This window comes from Thalassophryne amazonica, chromosome 12 (genome assembly GCF_902500255.1).
Source record: "Thalassophryne amazonica chromosome 12, fThaAma1.1, whole genome shotgun sequence".
In the NCBI taxonomy this organism is placed as follows: domain Eukaryota; kingdom Metazoa; phylum Chordata; class Actinopteri; order Batrachoidiformes; family Batrachoididae; genus Thalassophryne; species Thalassophryne amazonica.
Window position 1 is genome coordinate 11,833,637 of NC_047114.1, and position 19,919 is coordinate 11,853,555.

General features: G+C 43.2%; 1 protein-coding gene across 1 annotated transcript in view; it reads left to right on the forward strand.

Annotated features, from left to right (window-relative positions):
• Positions 1-5,036, forward strand: part of adcy8 (adenylate cyclase 8 (brain)) — a 304,694-nt gene extending 299,658 nt beyond the window's left edge. The window contains 1 exon segment of the mRNA XM_034182725.1: positions 4,113-5,036. Coding sequence (XP_034038616.1) covers positions 4,113-4,612 — 500 coding nt within the window. The 3' untranslated portion in view covers positions 4,613-5,036.
• The last annotated feature ends 14,883 nt before the right edge of the window (positions 5,037-19,919 follow it).

A 19,919-nucleotide genomic window follows, 5' to 3' on the forward strand; every position in this document is an offset into this window, starting at 1 on the left:
AAATATGTGACAGACAACAGAACTGCTGCACAGTACTACATCATAACACCCGCTAACCGCTAATTAGCACAGCTAACTTTTTTCATTAGCAGGCTATCTTTTCAGCTAATTTTGAAAACTGTCAACGGATTAATTAGCTTCCACTAAATTTAATTCTACTAACTTTCAGTCCACTAACATTTCTTTGCTGGCATAACGAGTAAGACTGAATAGTCAAAAATGTTTGTAAACCAAACATTAATTTTAGCCTGTTAGGTGTTTTGGTAGCCAGGCTACCATAAAGAACTCTGCCCCTCCGCCTGCCCTCAGCAGAAGGAGGCCACTGGCTGCCAGTGCAGCCTGGAGAGAAAGAAAAAAAAAAAAAAAGTCATTTACTTTCAACATGCAGCTTCTCCAGAGAAGAGCAGAAGAGGTAAATCAGAACGTTGTTTTCACTCATGGTAAGAAAATAACTCTTCACCAAACTAAGTACAGTCCTTGAACTATAAAAAGACAACAAATCTATAACACTGACAACACTGTTAAAATAACATGTACTACAACAATAATAAAAACAAACCCCAAACTCCCATAATGCATTGCTGCAATGCATTATGACAGCGTGTCTGCTTTAAAAGACAGCGTGTACATGCAAACGTTTACTTTTTATAAGTGAAAAGACACTTATTTATGGATTTAAATTTGTCTCATTGATACCTGCAAATGCACAGAGGATGATCTACAAATAGTCCTTGATTCACACACGTGTTTTGTGATCCACAAACACAAATTTCTGATTTGTAACTTATGTGTTGGTTTTTACAAATAGATGTGTATTTCGTAAATATGTCATTTTTTTCCATTTGTAAAAGATAAAAAACAAAACCAAAAAAAAAAAAGTATTTGCAAAACTCAAAATTTTGTAACTGTGAAAGTGTAAAAGTGAAAAAAAAAAAAAGTGTAACTCAGCATGTTGGCCGATTTTCACATTCCCATCCAGTAGATGGCAGTGTTCTATGCGTTTTGACGGGGGATGGGGAGGATAGGACGAGTCTGATTTCTCATAATGTTCTTTGGTGCTTGTGTCAGTTTAACCCTCAAACCTTCTTTATTCTTTATTCTTCATTGCTTTAAAAGTGCAGTATTTCCACTTTGTAAAAATGACAGAGTTGCTGTTAATGTGTTGATAAACTGTCCAGAATTAGTCTGTTTATAAATGAAACCATGAGTGAAAGTGCCTTGCATTTTATCTACACTGCCACCATGAAAGGTAAGCGAGATGTTTGCAGGGTGTTTAAAGACACAAGTGCTGCACTGACTTTACTCAGAAGCCTCTGCAGCGCTGAAAGGTGCTGGCAGTCAATACTGAAAGTTAGCAGTTAGCTGTAACTTCTGCTAATTTTTTAAGGAATTTATTGATTTAGTATTATAAAAGTTGACTTTTCAGTTAGTGGATTAGTGGTTATCGAAGTTAACTTTCTGGTTATTTGTGCCCACCACTGCCTACCGCTGGCAAGAGGGACACACCCCCACGAGACACGGCTATGACACACACACGAGATGACAGACATATGTAGACACGCCCATGCAGGGGAACAAGTACTACAGCCGTACATGGAAAGGTTCAGACAAAAACAAGGAGGCAGACACACAGCAGATCGATATAACACAAAAACCAATAAAACCCCATAAACGGATGGTGACACAACATATATATAGTGGTGGGCACAGCTAAACAAAAAGCTAGCTTCAGTAGCCATTAAACCGCTAACTGAAAAGTTCACTTTTATACCAAAAAAATTTAGCGGAAGTCACGACTTACCCACTAACTTTTAGTATTGACTTGGTATACTGTCAGTACTGATGAGCCAGTTTCGAGTTTAAGCACCGGTCAGCTTCTTTCTCTTCTTTCAACTGCTTCCATTAGGGGTCACCTCAGCAGATCATTTGTCTCCATCTCACCCTGCACCCTTGTAATCTCACCATTCTGCCACAGTCCCTCTCATTCAGGCACATGCTCTTCATCGTGCTCCTTTGATTCCCCTTTACTCCAGAACTTATCTCCACCTCTCCAGGCTCATGCCAACCTGCTCCCTGTTCTCACCACAGATCGGTGTATCTGCACCCCCTGATTTAGCTAAATATCTAGATTATACTTTATTGACCAGGTATACTAACATGAACAGGTATACATCATGAACTTTACCAAAAATCTACCTGCATACTTTGGCCTACACTAATGCGAAGTCCTGCAATTTTCAATTCAAAGGACATAGTTTCAAAGCAGGATTCACCAAGTCTATTTTGCCAGGATGACATTACCTGTTCCCTCACCAGTAGAGACTAGGTAGAAATCATACTGTCAGACCTTTGCAAAAATCATAAATATTTCTGTTTCAGAAGGCAGATGCATGTGTATTTAATCTGAATTTCTTGTTTCAGTTAAAAAGACAAGGAAGTGAATAGGCCAAGGCAAAATACAACCCCTGCCAAAAATTATGGAATCACTGGCCTCGGAGGATGTTCATTCAGTTGTTTAATTTTGTAGAAAAAAAGCAGATCACAGACATGACTAAAGTCATTTCAAATGGCAACTTTCTGGCTATAAGAAACACTATAAGAAATCAAGAAAAAAAGATTGTGGCAGTCAGTAACGTGTTACTTTTTAGACCACAGCAGAGGAAAAAATATGGAATCACCTCAATTCTGAAGAAGAATTATGGATCACCCTGTAAATTTTCATCCCCAAAACTAACACCTGCATCATATCAGATCTGCTGCGTTAGTCTGCATCTAAAAAGGAGTGAACACACCTTGGAGAGCTGTTGCACCAAGTGGACTGACATGAATCATGGCTCCAACACGAGAGATGTCAATTGAAACAAAGGAGAGGATTATCAAACTCTTAAAAGAGAGTAAATCATCACACAATTTTGCAAAAAGATGTTGGTTGTTCACATTCAGCTGTGTGTAAACTCTGGACCAATACAAACAACATGGGAAGGTTGTTAAAGGCAAACTACTGGTAGACCAAGGAAGACATCAAAGCGTCAAGACAGAAAACTTAAAGCAATATGTCTCAAAAATCGAAAAATGTACAACAAAACAAATGAGGAACGAATGGGAGGAAACTGGAGTCAACGTTTGTGACCGAACTGTAAGAAACCGCCTAAAGGAAATGGGATTTACATACAGAAAAGCTAAACGAAAGGCATCATTAACACCTAACAGAAAAAAACAAGGTACAATGGGCTAAGGAAAAGCAATTGTGGACTGTGGATGACTGGATGAAAGTGATATTCAGTGATGAATCTCGAATCTGCATTGGGCAAGGTGATGATGCTGGAACTTTTGTTTGGTGCCGTTCCAATGAGATTTATAAAGATGACTGCCTGAAGAGAACATGTAAATTTCCACAGTCATTGATGATATGGGGCTGCATGTCAGGTAAAGGCACTGGGTAGATGGCTGTCATTACATCATCAATAAATGCACAAGTTATGTTGATATTTGGACAATTGAAAAGGATGTTTGGGGATGATGAAATCATTTTCAAGATGATAATGCATCTTGCCATAGAGCAAAAACTGCAAAAACATTCCTTGCAAAAAGACACATAGGGTCAATGTCAATGAGCAGATCTGATTTGATGCAGGTGTTAATTTGGGGGATGAAAATTTACAGTGTGATTCCATAATTTTTTCCTCAGATTTGAGTGATTCCATATTTTTTTCCTCTGCTTGGTCTAAAAAAGTAACCGTTACTGACTGCCACAATCTTTTTTTCTTGATTTCTTATAGTGTTTCTTAAAGCCAGAAAGTTGCCATTTGAAATGACTTTAGTTTTGTGTCATGTCTGTGATCTGCTTTTTTTCTACAAAATTAAACAACTGAATGAACATCCTCTGAGGCCGGTGATTCCATAATTTTTGCCAGGGGTTGTATATATATAGCACGTTGCATTTTGGTAAATATAAACATCAAGTATGAAAACTAGATGAATGAAAGACCAAAAAAAAAAAAAATCGAGATCAAGCCACTAATCAGATCAGAAAAACAAAAATTCAGCCCAAAAACTGTTTCAAAGTTTTGTCTGCTAATGTTAGTGGGTCATGGTCTGTGTGTCTTTGGCAGGTATGGCCCATGGTTCTGTGGTGGCAGGTGTGATTGGTGCCAAAAAGCCCCAGTATGACATTTGGGGGAAGACCGTGAACCTGGCCAGCCGGATGGACAGCACAGGCATAAGTGGCAAAATCCAGGTGCCAGAGGAGACCTACCTGATCCTGAAAGAGCGTGGCTTCGCCTTCGAGTATCGCGGAGAAATCTATGTGAAGGGCATTAGCGAGCAAGAGGGCAAAATCCGAACGCACTTCCTGCTGGGCCGGGTGCAGCCGAACCCGCTTATCCTGCAGCCACGGAAGATTACCGGCCAGTACTCGCTGGCGGCCGTGGTGCTCGGCCTGGTGCAGTCACTCAACAGGCAGAAGCAAAAGCAGATCCTCAATGAGAACAACAACTCTGGCATCATGAAGGGCCACCATCACTACAACAGGAGGACGCTGTTGGCGCCCGGTGGCTCTGAGGTGGGAGGAGGACACCATGCCGAGGCAACAGATAAAACAGAATTGTCCTGAAGACCAACTGGAGTTTTCATTCCACAGATTTTTCTCAGCATAAAAAAATTAAACCTCAGTGAGGAAGGCCAACAAACCAACGTTACATCAGCACAAGAAATTGCTGCACAGTTTTGGCTAGCTGTCAGCTAACGATGCATATTTCTATGATTATTATTGGTGTCCAGGTTTGTGATTGATTTCTATGCGATGCAGTGGATGCACTCTGCTGTGGAAATCTGCCTGCAGAAAGTAAAATCTGACCAAAGTCGCTCACATCATCAGCTGAATAATGCTGCGATGACGTCAGTGATCGATGATGCTAATCATGCCTATGTGGGGTTTCATGGAATCTCTTAGAAGCTTACTGCCGTAAGAACTTCTTGCAAAATTTCTTGTCATTATTTTACTGTTAAGATAGAGCTAATCATCAAATAAATTATATAACCTTAATCTACGAGGTAATTGTTTTTTGTTTTTTGCTAAAACCATTTAAGAAACCCGACCAACTCGTCAGAATATGATTTGTTCAGGAATAAAATTAAGTACAATGTCCAATCCCAAAATTGACCCTATAGGTCATTTGTTCAAGAACATCATTATGACTGAGTCAGTGATGGGCACAGTTCCGCTAATCTGCTAACAAACAAATTAGCAGATTAGCTTTTCAGATAATTTTGAAAACCATCAGCGGGTCACTTAGCTTCCACTAAATTTAGCTCCGCTATCTTTCAGTCCGCTAACTTGTTTTCTGCTATAGTAAATCAAAATCATACATTTTAGTCCTTACCTGTTGCGTGTTTTGCAATGGTCAGACGCTGTGAGCTCAGGCCTCCCTCAGCAGGAGAGACAGCAGCGAGCTGGCTGCTGTTGCCCCAAAGGAAGAAAGAAAAAAGTAATTTAGTGTGGACGAGACAGTCAGTGTGGACGAGACATGAAGCGCAACACAGTTTTCCCTCATAAACAACTTATAAACAACTAATTCCAGACAGGTTGTCGATATTAACGGTACCTCTGTCATTTTTACAGAGAGAAAATATCACACATAGGACATATCTTTTAAAGGAATGCGCTAAATTCTGAAGGTTTGAGCTTTTAACAGACACATGCTGAAAGGCATTATGGGAAAAATGAGTCTCCTTCACTGGTTGGTTTACTAAAACCAACACACAAGTTACTGTAACGTGTGTGTTGGTTTTTACAAATAATTGTGTGTTTGAAATAGGTCATTTTTTTCCTTTGTAAAAAAAGGCATTTATTAATGATTTATACTAAACTATTTAAAATGACAATTTGTTAATACTAGATTAAAACACTACTGGACACATCCACACAAGGGCGCCCTTGCGCCACGCAGTTCAGCAGGCAGACGCAGCTGTCCATCTGAGCTGACACCACGGGACTTTCACCACGGGACCTGAGGCTCCTCCTCCTTCAGATATTCACTATTTATCTTATCTGTTTAAAATGTAGGATTGTGCACTGAGCTGGTGAAGGAAGTCCTGTTGTTGTGCCCTGACATTATGCTGGGAGGCTCTGCCCTGTGAGGCTATTTGGATGTGCCCTGACTGCTGTTCCACTTGATGTTCATCGCTGACGGCAGTGATGTCTGCCTGCTGAACTGCATGGTGCAAAGGCGCCCTCGTGTGGCTGTGTCTAGTAGTGTTCTTCAATCTAGTATTAAATTGTCATTTTAAATAATTTAGTATAAATTCTTAATAAATGCCTTTTTTTTTTTTTTTACAAATGAAAAATTGACATATTTACCTCTGCCAAGGAGGTTATGTTTTTGGTCGCATTTGTTTGTCTGTCTGTTTATCAGCAGGATAACTCAAAAAGTTTTGAACGGATTTTGATGACATTTTGTGGAGTGGTTGGAAATGACAAGAGGAACAAGTGATTAAATTTTAGTGGTGATCCAGATCACAATCCGGATCCAGGAATTTTTTAAAGGATTCTTCACCATTGCGGGATAGGGGGAATTTTGACATTCTAGTTTCTAACTCCACAAAAACAAGGCAGAAAGGCTTGAAAAAAATTAGGGTGTAACATAGTCAAATGTTCTATCAAACAACAAAGTTTGGTGATGATTGGATCCGGATTCCGGATCTGGTGATCCAGAATATGCAAAAATATAAGGAAAATAGAAAATGTATCAGTGTGAAGTGACAAATGAAACTAGAGATGCACAACTAACACCAAATTGTAGCTGAATCTGTACTGATTCAGTAAGGTGTCATCAGATTTGATGTAGCTTCAAATGTTATGGAGCTAGATCCAGAAGCAAACCGCCATTACTGAAAAATCGTTTTTATACAATAACCTTTGAACTAATAAAGACATAAAAGTGATTCCAAGTTCTAGTGCTATGTTTTCATGGTCAAGGATGTCAAATATAAAGGAAGAAAAGTGTATGTATCATAGTTTTGGTTGTAACACTGAATTGTTGAATAGATCACTGTGCCAAGGAGGGAATCTCTTTAGGGTCAGTGACCCTATGGCCTTGTTTAGAGAAGTGTTTCATAAATGTTAAAAAAAATCATATATTTGCAGTTTAGTTGAATAATAAATTGAATTTTGTCTCTTATTTGTTTTTGTCTATAAGCACATACAATATCAATATCAGTGCTCAGATGACAGTAGCTTTTGGGAAAGGTGCAAGTTGCAATAAACTGTGATGCCAAGTGCTAAGGATACATGCTATCCAGTCACAGCAGATGAAACTTTTTTTTACTACTGAGCAAACATGATTGTTAGACTTTTTTAGGTTCAATGATTCCACAGCGTGTAGATGTTATGGCGTCAGTGACCCCCATGGCCTTGGCGGAGGTTTGCACTCTCAGAGTGCTTCTAGTTCAAGTATACATTTATTCGTAAAAACCAACACACACGTTACAGTAACGTGTGTGTTGGTTTTAAGAAACCAACCAGTGAAGAAGACTCATTTTTCCCATAATGCCTTTCAGCACGTCTGTTAAAAGCTCAAACCTTCAGAATTTAGTGCATTTCTTTAAAAGATATGTCATATGTGTGATATATATTTTCTCTGTGTAAAAGTTAGTTACTGTTAATATCGACAAACTGTCTAGAATTAGTTGTTTATTAGTAAAACCATAAGTGAAGAGTGTGTTGCTCTTCATGTCTCCTGAACACTGTCTTTTTGCACATTGAAAGTAAATTACTTTCCCCCCTTTTGGGCAGCAGCAGCCGGCCCGGCTCACTCTGCTCGCTTCTGCTGAAGGAGGGCCTGAGCTCATAGTCATCTGACTATGTAAGACAGAAGCTCTGGCTCATGTTTTTGAGTTTGTGATCACTTTTGATTTTGCTCAGAAGCCTCGGTGGTACTTAAACTCGAAACTGGCCTGTTAGCAGCCAACAGTACTAAAAGTTAGCTGTTAACTGTAACTTCTGCTAAAACTTTTTGTGGTTTAGTGTTAACTTTTCAGTTAGCAGATTAGCGGTTGTCGAAGCTAACTGGTTGTTAGCTGTACCCACCACTGCTGATAGTGGTATTTTAATGTTAGCAACCTGTAGTGACTGTATTCAAAAATAAATAAATAATTATTTTTTTTATTATTATTTAAAAAATTTCATCTGTTGCTCACTTTATGTTTTTAATGCGAACCACTTCCGGCTTTCAACAAAGGTTTTCTTGTTACGAAGCAGGTCCCATATGAGCTGTACTGTTAGAACTAACAAAGATTCATTTACAAATAAGCCCACCTAAACAATATTATGTTTAGTTCAACCATAAAGACTCAGGAGACAAGAAACAAATTTTGATCCATAGTGATATTGTGCAGAATGTTAAGTCTTTGGCAGTGATCTTTATCACGACGGTGTGGGAGTATGTAGATCTGCCATTGGAAGAAGGCAGGGCAGAGCCTACCCCTAGGCATCAGATAGAAGCTCACTGATGATGGTGGGGGAGGTAACATCCAGGCCAGCAACTGCAAGCAGTAGAGAAGTGAGTTCAAATTGATATTTTAAAATAATAAGTATGAATTCTATCGGTCATGAGTTGATGACTAAAAGTTCAGCCTGTTTCCTGTTAAGCGATACTGCTGTTACTGATGAGGTGAATCTAAATGAAAGCTTTGAAATCTGAATGTTTGTGGTAGAACTTATGCTACATAGTGTGTAACAAAATTACCTTTGCTGTGCTTAACTGTATAGTGGCGTGCTGGTACTACACACTCTTTGCTGCAAAGAAAGCCTGGTTCAAAGCTACCTTTCTCAAATTTCATGATGTGGAGCGCCCCCCCCCCCCCCCCCCCCCCCCCACACACACACGAAAATAAATTTAAAAATAAATTCTTTCAGTAAGCATTCTTATCAGTTGTACTTGTATGTGTGAAAAACAATGAATGGGGAGTTGTTGAATTTAACGCACTCATTTTCAAGCCAGTTACATGCTAAGTAGCCAAGCTAATATGGAGAGCCATTGTAGTGACTGGACTGAGCTAGCTTGTCAGCTAGCATAGTCACTACCTGAAGAATAAATTAACAGTTATGTGAATGGAATGTGTTTGTACAATGTTGTCTGCAGCTGACTACAAACTATGTTGATCTGTTTCTGCAAAAAATTATACTTCGTGGGGCGTAGACTTAGAAAATTAAATGACTTCACGTGACTAGCTAATAGGACAGCCGCCATTTATTTATTTTTTTTTAATTTTTTTTTTACTTGTCACCTCAAAGGTCAGCAGATGTAAGAAGGCTCCTGATTGTTGCCATAGTTTACAAATCTAAATTTGACATTTGTACGGATCTTCCATCCTGTCGGGGGTTGATGCAAATTGCAATGGTTTGGGTTGAAATTATTTAAAATTTCATGTAAAATTGTGACCGCAGAATTAGAATTTTTTTCTTTTCTTTTTTAATTAACAAGCACTACAACATGGAATAAACACTTTCTCTGGCTCCTCCCACTGAGGTTTAAACCAGCCTATAAGATTCTTTCAGATTCTGGAAACAGCTTTTTGGAGTTCTCCATAGAACTGAAGCTGTGCTGGGGGGCAGGAAGTCCAAACTGTCCTAACCTCCTCCCTTTTGTGTGGCCCTCCTGCCGACCCATCCAAATAGCTGATCCTCTGACCTCTGGCCCTCACCCGCTGTCTGTTTCTTTTTTATTTCATTTATATATGAATAAAGGGGTCTAATTTTTGATAAACGCTGTGTCTGGTTTCTTGTTTTGTCATTTTTGACGAATTTACCATTAACAGTCATTTCATTTAAAAAAAAATGGCTGATGGATAAAATTATTACTGAAAATAAAATTTCATATTTTAATGAAATGAAATTTTAGTTTAGTTTTTGTTGTTGTTTGTTTGTTGTCCTCTTTCTTTTTGTTTCCCAATCACAAAGTTTTGTGGAAAAGTTTTGATGATTATTCAGGGAATTTCTGCAATCATAAAATCTGTTTTTAAAAGGAGATATTTTCAACAGCAGTTAAATTTTTTAAATCATACATCTGTATTTAAAGATAAAAAAATCGCATCTTATATTTAATAGCCAAGTGGCCTCTGTGTGTGTTCGTGTGTATGGCTTTGATCACACAGAAACCGGGGAGAGCTGACATTTCCTGTTTGGTATGTCATAGATGAATGTCGCAAAAAATGGAAAGTTGTTAGGACAAATATTTCTGGAGAAATTTGCAATTTTAGCAAACCAGTAAACAATGGACATTGCACTGCAATGCACCATGGGAGTTTGGGGTTTTGGGGTTTTAAATGTTATTGTGGTTCATGTTAGTTTAACAGTGTTGTTATTTTATTTGATTTATTGTGTTTTTGTAGTTCAATTGGTTTAGTCAGTTAGTTAAGTGTCATGTTGTTGTTACCATGAGAGAAAAGAGTATTGCTTTTCATGCCTTCTGCCACCATGTCTGTGTCTTTGTGTGTGGGGAAATATTTAAAGCACCTGCTTACAGTAGAATACAGGAGAAAAATAAAAAATAAAAAGCTATGCGTGCGTGCGTGCGTGCGTGCGTGCGTGCGTGCATCTGGGGAGAGCTGACATTTGCTATTTAGTATGGTTATGTATTTTGGGTGAACGACAGAGGTGAATTGGCCATTAAGAGTACTGGGATTTTTCCTGGTGGGCTAATCAATAAATGGGCTGATGGCTGCCCAGTTTTTGTTTTTGCTGTTGTTTGTTTTTCTAATGGGACATAAAAAACTGTCCAGGGAGAGACATGCATGGCCCATGGAGCTCAGCTGCAACCTGTAGACACAGCACAGACCCAGCTGTCTGTCAAAAATTACCTTGTGGCCCTGATAGGCTAAAGAGGCCCAGAGTCCCACCCATGTTGTAGCCCCCCCGTCCAATCACCATTAATGCTAAGCAATCATGGTGAGAGCGAGAGAAAAAAAAAACATCACAATAGAACACAAAAAACAAAGTGAGTCACAAAGTGCAGAAGAAACTCTAAGCAACAGGTTCATTTTTACAGTTTCTACTTATTAAAGAAAGGGGAAGGACCTCCCACCGCATCACATTATTTTTTATTTGTCTAATTAATTTGCTGTAATTGACTTCAAACAATTGAATGGGATTAGGTGCAATAATAATTTCCAAATACCTAAATCCTTGTTTGGACCAGCGAAAAGAGACACTGTTATTTAATTGTGTGGGCCAGGTACCCAAAATCATCATGGCTTCTGATTTAGTCTCATTAATTTTGTATCCAGACACGGACCCATATTCATGTAGGCATTTCATAAATGCTGGAATGGAACTTAGTGGAGTTTTTTACAAAAAGTAAAATATCGTCTGCGAATAGAGCTATCTTATGACATCTTCATCTCCTATCTGTTTTGAAAAGTGTGATGACACGGACCCACAACAGGGGGCATAAATGAATGGTCAATGGAAATACGAAGTAACAAGTTTAATGTTGTGAAATGTGCACAACGGATACAGATACAATTCAATACTACGGTCAATTATAAAGTTGGTGTCGTGTGGGCAGGCTCGAGGATAGGAGACGCCCGTCCAGAGAAGAGTCGGGACCCACACGATTTCCACCGCCAACGGATCTGGAACACCCCAGAGCCGCCAAGTCCTGAGTCCCCAGGTGGCCACCGTCTCCAGCTGTCAGATCAGGTACTGCTGGCAGGAAACAGAAACAGTCAAGAGTGGGTGTGAGTGCACACACCCAGTAAAACAGTCAGCTGATTATTCCTGGTGGAGGGAGAAAACACCACCTCCTTATCTTACTACTTCCTCCGGTTATCCGTGCAGACTACACTATACAAGTGTAAGAGTGAAGAGTGGAGAACGCCAACTCTTACCACTCCCTCCAACTCGGCTGTCAGTGGAGAAGCTGCAAACTCAGAAGATGCAATCGGTACCAGCACAGATGTGAAAGACGTCACAACTTACATTGCTGAATAATATGGCTGAGTGTCTACCTGAATGGTTTAGACGATTTCTCGGCAGAGGTCAATCAATCAATTTTATTTATATAGCGCCAAATCACAACAAACAGTTGCCCCAAGGCGCCTTATATTGTAGGCAAGGCCATACAATAATTACATAAAAACCCCAACGATCAAAACGACCCCCTGTGAGCAAGCACTTGGCGACAGTGGGAAGGAAAAACTCCCTTTTAACAGGAAGAAACCTCCAGCAGAACCAGTCTCAGGGAGGGGCAGTCTTCTGCTGGGACTGGTTGGGGCTGAGGGAGAGAACCAGGAAAAAGACATGCTGTGGAGGGGAGCAGAGATCAATCACTAATGATTAAATGCAGAGTGGTGCATACAGAGCAAAAAGAGAAAGAAACACAGTGCATCATGGGAACAGGAAGCCAATGAAGAGAGGCCAATATGGATGAGATATGCTCTCTCTTTCTAGTCCTCTAGCTGCAGCATTTTGAATTAACTGAAGGCTTTTCAGGGAACTTTTAGGACAACCTGATAATAATGAATTACAATAGTCCAGCCTAGAGGAAATAAATGCATGAATTAGTTTTTCAGCATCACTCTGAGACAAGACCTTTCTAATTTTAGAGATATTGCGTAAATGCAAAAAAGCAGTCCTACATATTTGTTTAATATGCGCTTTGAATGACATATCCTGATCAAAAATGACTCCAAGATTTCTCACAGTATTACTAGAGGTCAGGGTAATGCCATCCAGAGTAAGGATCTGATTAGACACCATGTTTCTAAGATTTGTGGGGCCAAGTACAATAACTTCAGTTTTATCTGAGTTTAAAAGCAGGAAATTAGAGGTCATCCATGTCTTTATGTCTGTAAGACAATCCTGCAGTTTAGCTAATTGGTGTGTGTCCTCTGGCTTCATAGATAGATAAAGCTGGGTATCATCTGCGTAACAATGAAAATTTAAGCAATGCCGTCTAATAATACTGCCTAAGGGAAGCATGTATAAAGTGAATAAAATTGGTCCTAGCACAGAACCTTGTGGAACTCCATAATTAACCTTAGTCTGTGAAGAACATTCCGCATTTACATGAACAAATTGTAATCTATTAGATAAATATGATTCAAACCACCGCAGCGCAGTGCCTTTAATACCTATGGCATGCTCTAATCTCTGTAATAAAATTGTATGGTCAACAGTATCAAAAGCAGCACTGAGGTCTAACAGAACAAGCACAGAGATGAGTCCACTGTCTGAGGCCATAAGAAGATCATTTGTAACCTTCACTAATGCTGTTTCTGTACTATGATGAATTCTAAAACCTGACTGAAACTCTTCAAATAGACCATTCCTCTGCAGATGATCAGTTAGCTGTTTTACAACTACCCTTTCAAGAATTTTTGAGAGAAAAGGAAGGTTGGAGATTGGTCTATAATTAGCTAAGATAGCTGGGTCAAGTGATGGCTTTTTAAGTAATGGTTTAATTACTGCCACCTTAAAAGCCTGTGGTACATAGCCAACTAATAAAGATAGATTGATCATATTTAAGATCGAAGCATTAAATAATGGTAGGGCTTCCTTGAGCAGCCTGGTAGGAATGGGGTCTAATAGACATGTTGATGGTTTGGATGAAGTAACTAATGAAATAACTCAGACAGAACAATCTGAGAGAAAGAGTCTAACCAAATACCGGCATCACTGAAAGCAGCCAAAGATAACGATACGTCTTTGGGATGGTTATGAGTAATTTTTTCTCTAATAGTTAAAATTTTATTAGCAAAGAAAGTCATGAAGTCATTACTAGTTAAAGTTAAAGGAATACTCGGCTCAATAGAGCTCTGACTCTTTGTCAGCCTGGCTACAGTGCTGAAAAGAAACCTGGGGTTGTTCTTATTTTCTTCAATTAGTGATGAGTAGTAAGATGTCCTAGCTTTACGGAGGGCTTTTTTATAGAGCAACAGACTCTTTTTCCAGGCTAAGTGAAGATCTTCTAAATTAGTGAGACGCCATTTCCTCTCCAACTTACGGGTTATCTGCTTTAAGCTGCGAGTTTGTGAGTTATACCACGGAGTCAGGCACTTCTGATTTAAAGCTCTCTTTTTCAGAGGAGCTACAGCATCCAAAGTTGTCTTCAATGAGGATGTAAAACTATTGACGAGATACTCTATCTCACTTACAGAGTTTAGGTAGCTACTCTGCACTGTGTTGGTATATGGCATTAGAGAACATAAAGAAGGAATCATATCCTTAAACCTAGTTACAGCACGTTCTGAAAGACTTCTAGTGTAATGAACCTTATTCCCCACTGCTGGCTAGTCCATCAGAGTAAATGTAAATGTTATTAAGAAATGATCAGACAGAAGGGAGTTTTCAGGGAATACTGTTAAGTCTTCAATTTCCATACCATAAGTCAGAACAAGATCTAAGATATGATTAAAGTGGTGGGTGGACTCATTTACATTTTGAGCAAAGCCAATTGAGTCTAATAATAGATTAAATGCAGTGTTGAGGCTGTCATTCTCAGCATCTGTGTGGATGTTAAAATCGCCCACTATAATTATCTTATCTGAGCTAAGCACTAAGTCAGACAAAAGGTCTGAAAATTCACAGAGAAACTCACAGTAACGACCAGGTGGACGATAGATAATAACAAATAAAACTGTTGTTTGGGACTTCCAATTTGGATGGACAAGACTAAGAGTCAAGCTTTCAAATGAATTAAAGCTCTGTCTGAGTTTTTGATTAATTAATAAGCTGGAATGGAAGATTGCTGCTAATCCTCCACCTCGGCCCGTGCTACGAGCATTCTGGCAGTTAGTGTGACTCGGGGGTGTTGACTCATTTAAACTAACATATTCATCCTGCTGTAACCAGGTTTCTGTAAGGCAGAATAAATCAATATGTTGATCAATTATTATATCATTTACTAACAGGGACTTAGAAGAGAGAGATCTAATGTTTAATAGACCACATTTAACTGTTTTAGTCTGTGGTGCAGTTGAAGGTGCTATATTATTTTTTCTTTTTGAATTTTTATGCTTAAATAGATTTTTGCTGGTTATTGGTGGTCTGGGAGCAGGCACCGTCTCTACGGGGATGGGGTAATGAGGGGATGGCAGGGGGAGAGAAGCTGCAGAGAGGTGTGTAAGACTACAACTCTGCTTCCTGGTCCCAACCCTGGATAGTCACGATTTGGAGGATTTAAGAAAATTGGCCAGATTTCTAGAAATGAGAGCTGCTCCATCCAAAGTGGGATGGATGCCGTCTCTCCTAACAAGACCAGGTTTTCCCCAGAAGCTTTGCCAATTATCTATGAAGCCCACCTCATTTTTTGGACACCACTCAGACAGCCAGCAATTCAAGGAGAGCATGCGGCTAAACATGTCACTCCCGGTCCGATTGGGAAGGGGCCCAGAGAAAACTACAGAGTCCGACATTGTTTTTGCAAAGTTACACACCGATTCAATGTTAATTTTAGTGACCTCCGATTGGCGTAACCGGGTGTCATTACTGCCGACGTGAATTACAATCTTACCAAATTTATGCTTAGCCTTAGCCAGCAGTTTCAAATTTCCTTCAATGTCGCCTGCTCTGGCCCCCGGAAGACAATTGACTATGGTTGCTGGTGTCGCTAACTTCACATTTCTCAAAACAGAGTCGCCAATAACCAGAGTTTGATCCTCGGGGGGTGTGTCGTCGAGTGGGGAAAAACGGTTAGAAATGTGAACGGGTTGGCGGTGTACACGGGGCTTCTGTTTAGGACTACGCTTCCTCCTCACAGTCACCCAGTCGGCCTGCTTTCCCAGCTGCTCGGGATCTGCCAGAGGGAAACTAACGGCGGCTAAGCTACCTTGGTCCGCACCGACTACAGGGGCCTGGCTAGCTGTAGAATTTTCCACGGTGCAGAGCCGAGTCTCCAATTCACCCAGCCTGGCCTCCAAAGCCACGAATAAGCTACACTTATTACAAGTACCATTACTGCTAAAGGAGGCCGAGGAATAACTAAACATTTCACACCCAGAGCAGAAAAATGCGGGAGAGACAGGAGAAGCCGCCATGCTAAACCGGCTAAGAGCTAGTAGCTGCACTAAGCTAGCGGATTCCTAAAAAAAAAAAGAGGTGTGGTGTCTTCTCCAGGCTTTTATGGGTGATGCATGATGAGTAGATGAGTGACAGCTGTCAAAGTTCCTGGTGCTCCTGGTGGCAACTGCGCCCTCTGGTGCCTGAAGCCCGCCTTCAGGCAGGGTGCCCTCTGGCGTTGGGCCAACAGTACCTCCTCTTCGGGTGGCCCACACACCAGGACCCCCCCCAACGGGCGCCTCCTGGCGCCCGACCAGGCTTGTCGGGATGTCGTTGGCAGAAATCGGCCAGGAGGGCCGGGTCCAGGATGAAGCTCCGCTTCACCCAGGAGCGTTCCTCGGGTCCGTACCCCTCCCAGTCCACCAGATATTGGAATCCCAGGCCCCGTCGACGAACGTCCAGAAGCCTGCGGACGGTCCACGCAGGCTCTCCATCAATGATCCGGGCAGGAGGCGGCGCTGGTCCGGGAGTGCAGAGGTTGGAGGAGTGACATGGTTTAATCCGGGATACATGAAATGGATATATCCGTAGTGAAGCTGGCAGCCTCAGCTTCACTGCAGCTGGACTGAGGACTTTGGTGATTGGAAAAGGTCCGATGTATCTGTCCTTCAGTTTTTGGGAGTCCACCTGCAGGGGGATGTCCTTAGTTGACAGCCAAACCTCCTGCCCGGTCTGGTATGCAGGGGCCGGGGTACGCCGGTGGTCTGCATGGTCCTTAGCCCTCGTCTGGGCTTTCAGAAGGGCAGAGCGGACAGTGCGCCACACCCAACGGCACCTTCTGAGGTGCGCCTGGACTGAGGGGACCTCGACCTCTCCCCCTACGGCTGGGAACAATGGGGGCTGGTACCCCAAACACGCCTCAAAGGGGGAGAGGCCGGTCGCTGAGGAAATCTGACTGTTTTGGGCAGATCCAGGCCAGATGTTAACTCCAGACCGTCGGGTGTGCGGAGGTGACACACCGCAGGGCCTGCGCTACATCTTGGTTCGCCCGCTCTGCCTGTCCATTAGTCTGAGGGTGGTACCCGGACGAGAGGCTCACGGTGGCCCCCAGTTCCCTACAGAAACTCCTCCAGACTTGCGAGGAGAACTGGGGACCACGATCCGAGACTATGTTCGTGGGGATACCATGCGTGGTGGACCAGGAGGTCTGCAGTCTCCTGGGCCGTCGGGAGCTTCGGGAGGGCCACGAAGTGGGCCGCCTTGGAGAACCGGTCCACTATCGTCAGGATGGTAGTCATTCCCTGGGATGCAGGGAGACCCATGACAAAGTCTAGGCCTATGTGGGACCAGGGGCGACGAGGCACCGGCAGCAGCTGGAGGAGTCCTTGGGCCTTCTTATGTACTGCCTTGCCCCTGGCACAGGTGGTGCAGGCCTGGACGTACTCCCGGACGTCGGTTTCCATCGACGCCCACCAGAAGCGCTGCCGGACCACTGCCACGGTTCTTCGCACCCCCGGGTGGCAGGAGAGCTTATAACCATGCCAGAAGTCCAAGACTGCAGCCCTGGCCCATGGTGGGACGTACAGCCGGTTTTCAGGTCCATCTCCGGGGTCCGGTTGTCGAGTCAGGGCCTCCCGGATGGTCTTCTCCACGTCCTAGGTGAGGGTTGCGACGACAGTGGACTCAGGGATGATGGTGTCCGGTGGATCCGACAGCTCTGGCCTGACCTCCTCTTCATGCACCCGGGACAGTGCATCGGACCGTTGGTTCTTGGTCCCGGGGCGATACATGATCTGGAAGTCAAACCGACCGAAGAACAGTGACCAACGGGCTTGCCTGGGGTTCAGGCACTTAGCGGTCTGGATGTATTCCAGGTTCCGATGGTCCGTGAAAACCGTGAAGGGAACCGTGGCTCCCCCCAGAAGGTGTCTCCACTCCTCAAGAGCCTCTTTCACCGCCAGAAGTTCCCGATTGCCGACGTCATAGTTCCTTTCAGCTGGGGTCAACCTGCAGGAATAGTAGGCACAAGGATGGAGAACCTTATCGGACTCCCCACTCTGGGACAGCACGGCTCCTATCCCTGAGTCAGAGGCATCCACTTCGACAATAAACTGGTGATCAGGGTCAGGCTGCACCAGAACTGGTGCAGTCAAGAACCGACATTTCAACTCCTTAAACTCGGCTTCACACCGATCCGACCAGGTGAAGGGGACTTTAGTGGACGTCAGGGCTGTCAGGGGGCTAACAACCTGACTGTAGCCCTTAATGAACCTCTGACAGAAATTCGCAAAACCGAGGAACTGTTGCAGTTTCCTACGGCTTGTTGGCTGGGGCCAATCTCTCACCGCGGCAGCCTTGGCCAGATCAGGGGTGACAGAGTTGGAGGAGATAATAAACCCCAGGAAGGACAAAGAAGTGCGGTGGAATTCACACTTCTTGCCCTTCACAAACAGCCGGTTCTCCAACAACCGCTGCAGGACCTGACGTACATGCTTAACATGGGTCTCAGGATCCGGGGAGAAGATGAGAATATCGTCAAGGTATACGAAGACGAACCGATGCAGGAAGTCCCGCAAGACGTCATTAACCAAAGCTTGGAACGTCGCGGGTGCATTGGTGAGACTGAACGGCATGACCAGGTACTCAAAATGTCCTAAGGGGGTGTTAAATGCCGTCTTCCACTCGTCTCCCTTCCGGATCCGAACCAGGTGATACGCATTTCTAAGATCCAACTTTGTGAAGATTTGGGCTCCATGCAGGGGCGTGAACACTGAATCCAGCAGAGGTAACGGGTATCGGTTGCGAACCGTGATCTCGTTCAGCCCTCTGTAATCAATGCATGGACAGAGTCCGCCGTCCTTCTTGCCCACAAAAAAGAAACCAGCCCCCATTGGGGATGTGGAATTCCGGATCAACCCGGCAGCTAAAGAGTCACGGATGTAGGTCTCCATTGATTCGCGTTCCGGACGTGAGAGGTTGTACAACCTGCTGGACGGGTACTCAGTGCCCGGTACCAAATCTATGGCACAATCGTACGGACGGTGCGGGGGCAACGTGAGCGCCAGATCCTTGCTGAAGACGTCAGCAAGATCATGGTACTCAGCTGGCACCGCCACGAGATTGGGGGGAACTTGAACCTCCTCCTTAGCTATTACACCGGGTGGAACCGAGGATCCTAAACATTCCCGGTGGCATGTTTTGCTCCACTGCGTTACAACCCCAGACGGCCAATCAATCCGGGGATTGTGCTTTAACATCCAGGGATAACCCAAAATCACCCGGGAGGTAGACGGTGTTACAAAAAACACAATCTCCTCCCTGTGATTCCCAGACACGACCAATGTCAATGGCTGTGTCTGGTGTGTGATTAATGGGAGAAGGCTGCCATCTAGTGCCCGAACCGACAAAGGTGACGGTAAGGCCACTAGAGGGAGCCCTACCTCCCTTGCCCATCTGCTATCCAGCAGATTCCTCTCCGACCCCGTGTCCACCAGTGCAGGGGTGTGAAGGGTGAGATCCCCACTCAGGATCGTCACTGGGATACGTGCGGATTTTCGGGATCTCCCCTCGTGATTGTTATGGCCCACCCTTAGCCCAGTCTCTAAGGGCGGGCGTTGTAGTTTAACCGCTTGGGCAATTCTTCTGTATGTGCTCGCTCGAGCCACAGAAAAAACACTCCCCGCAGGCCAGCCTCCGTTGTCTGTTTTCTGATTTTACTTTAGCCCTGTTTGTGTCCATAGCTTCATCAGCAGGGGGAGCTGTTGCCACATGGAGCTCTCTGGCAGTGGAGCGGAGGGACGGCAGCACCCTTTGGACCCGGAAGAGAGAGGGATGACTTGTGCCCGGCCACGCCCTTCGCCTCGCTCCCGACGATGTTCCTCTAATCGGTTGTCTAACCGTATAACCAGATCAATAAGCCCAT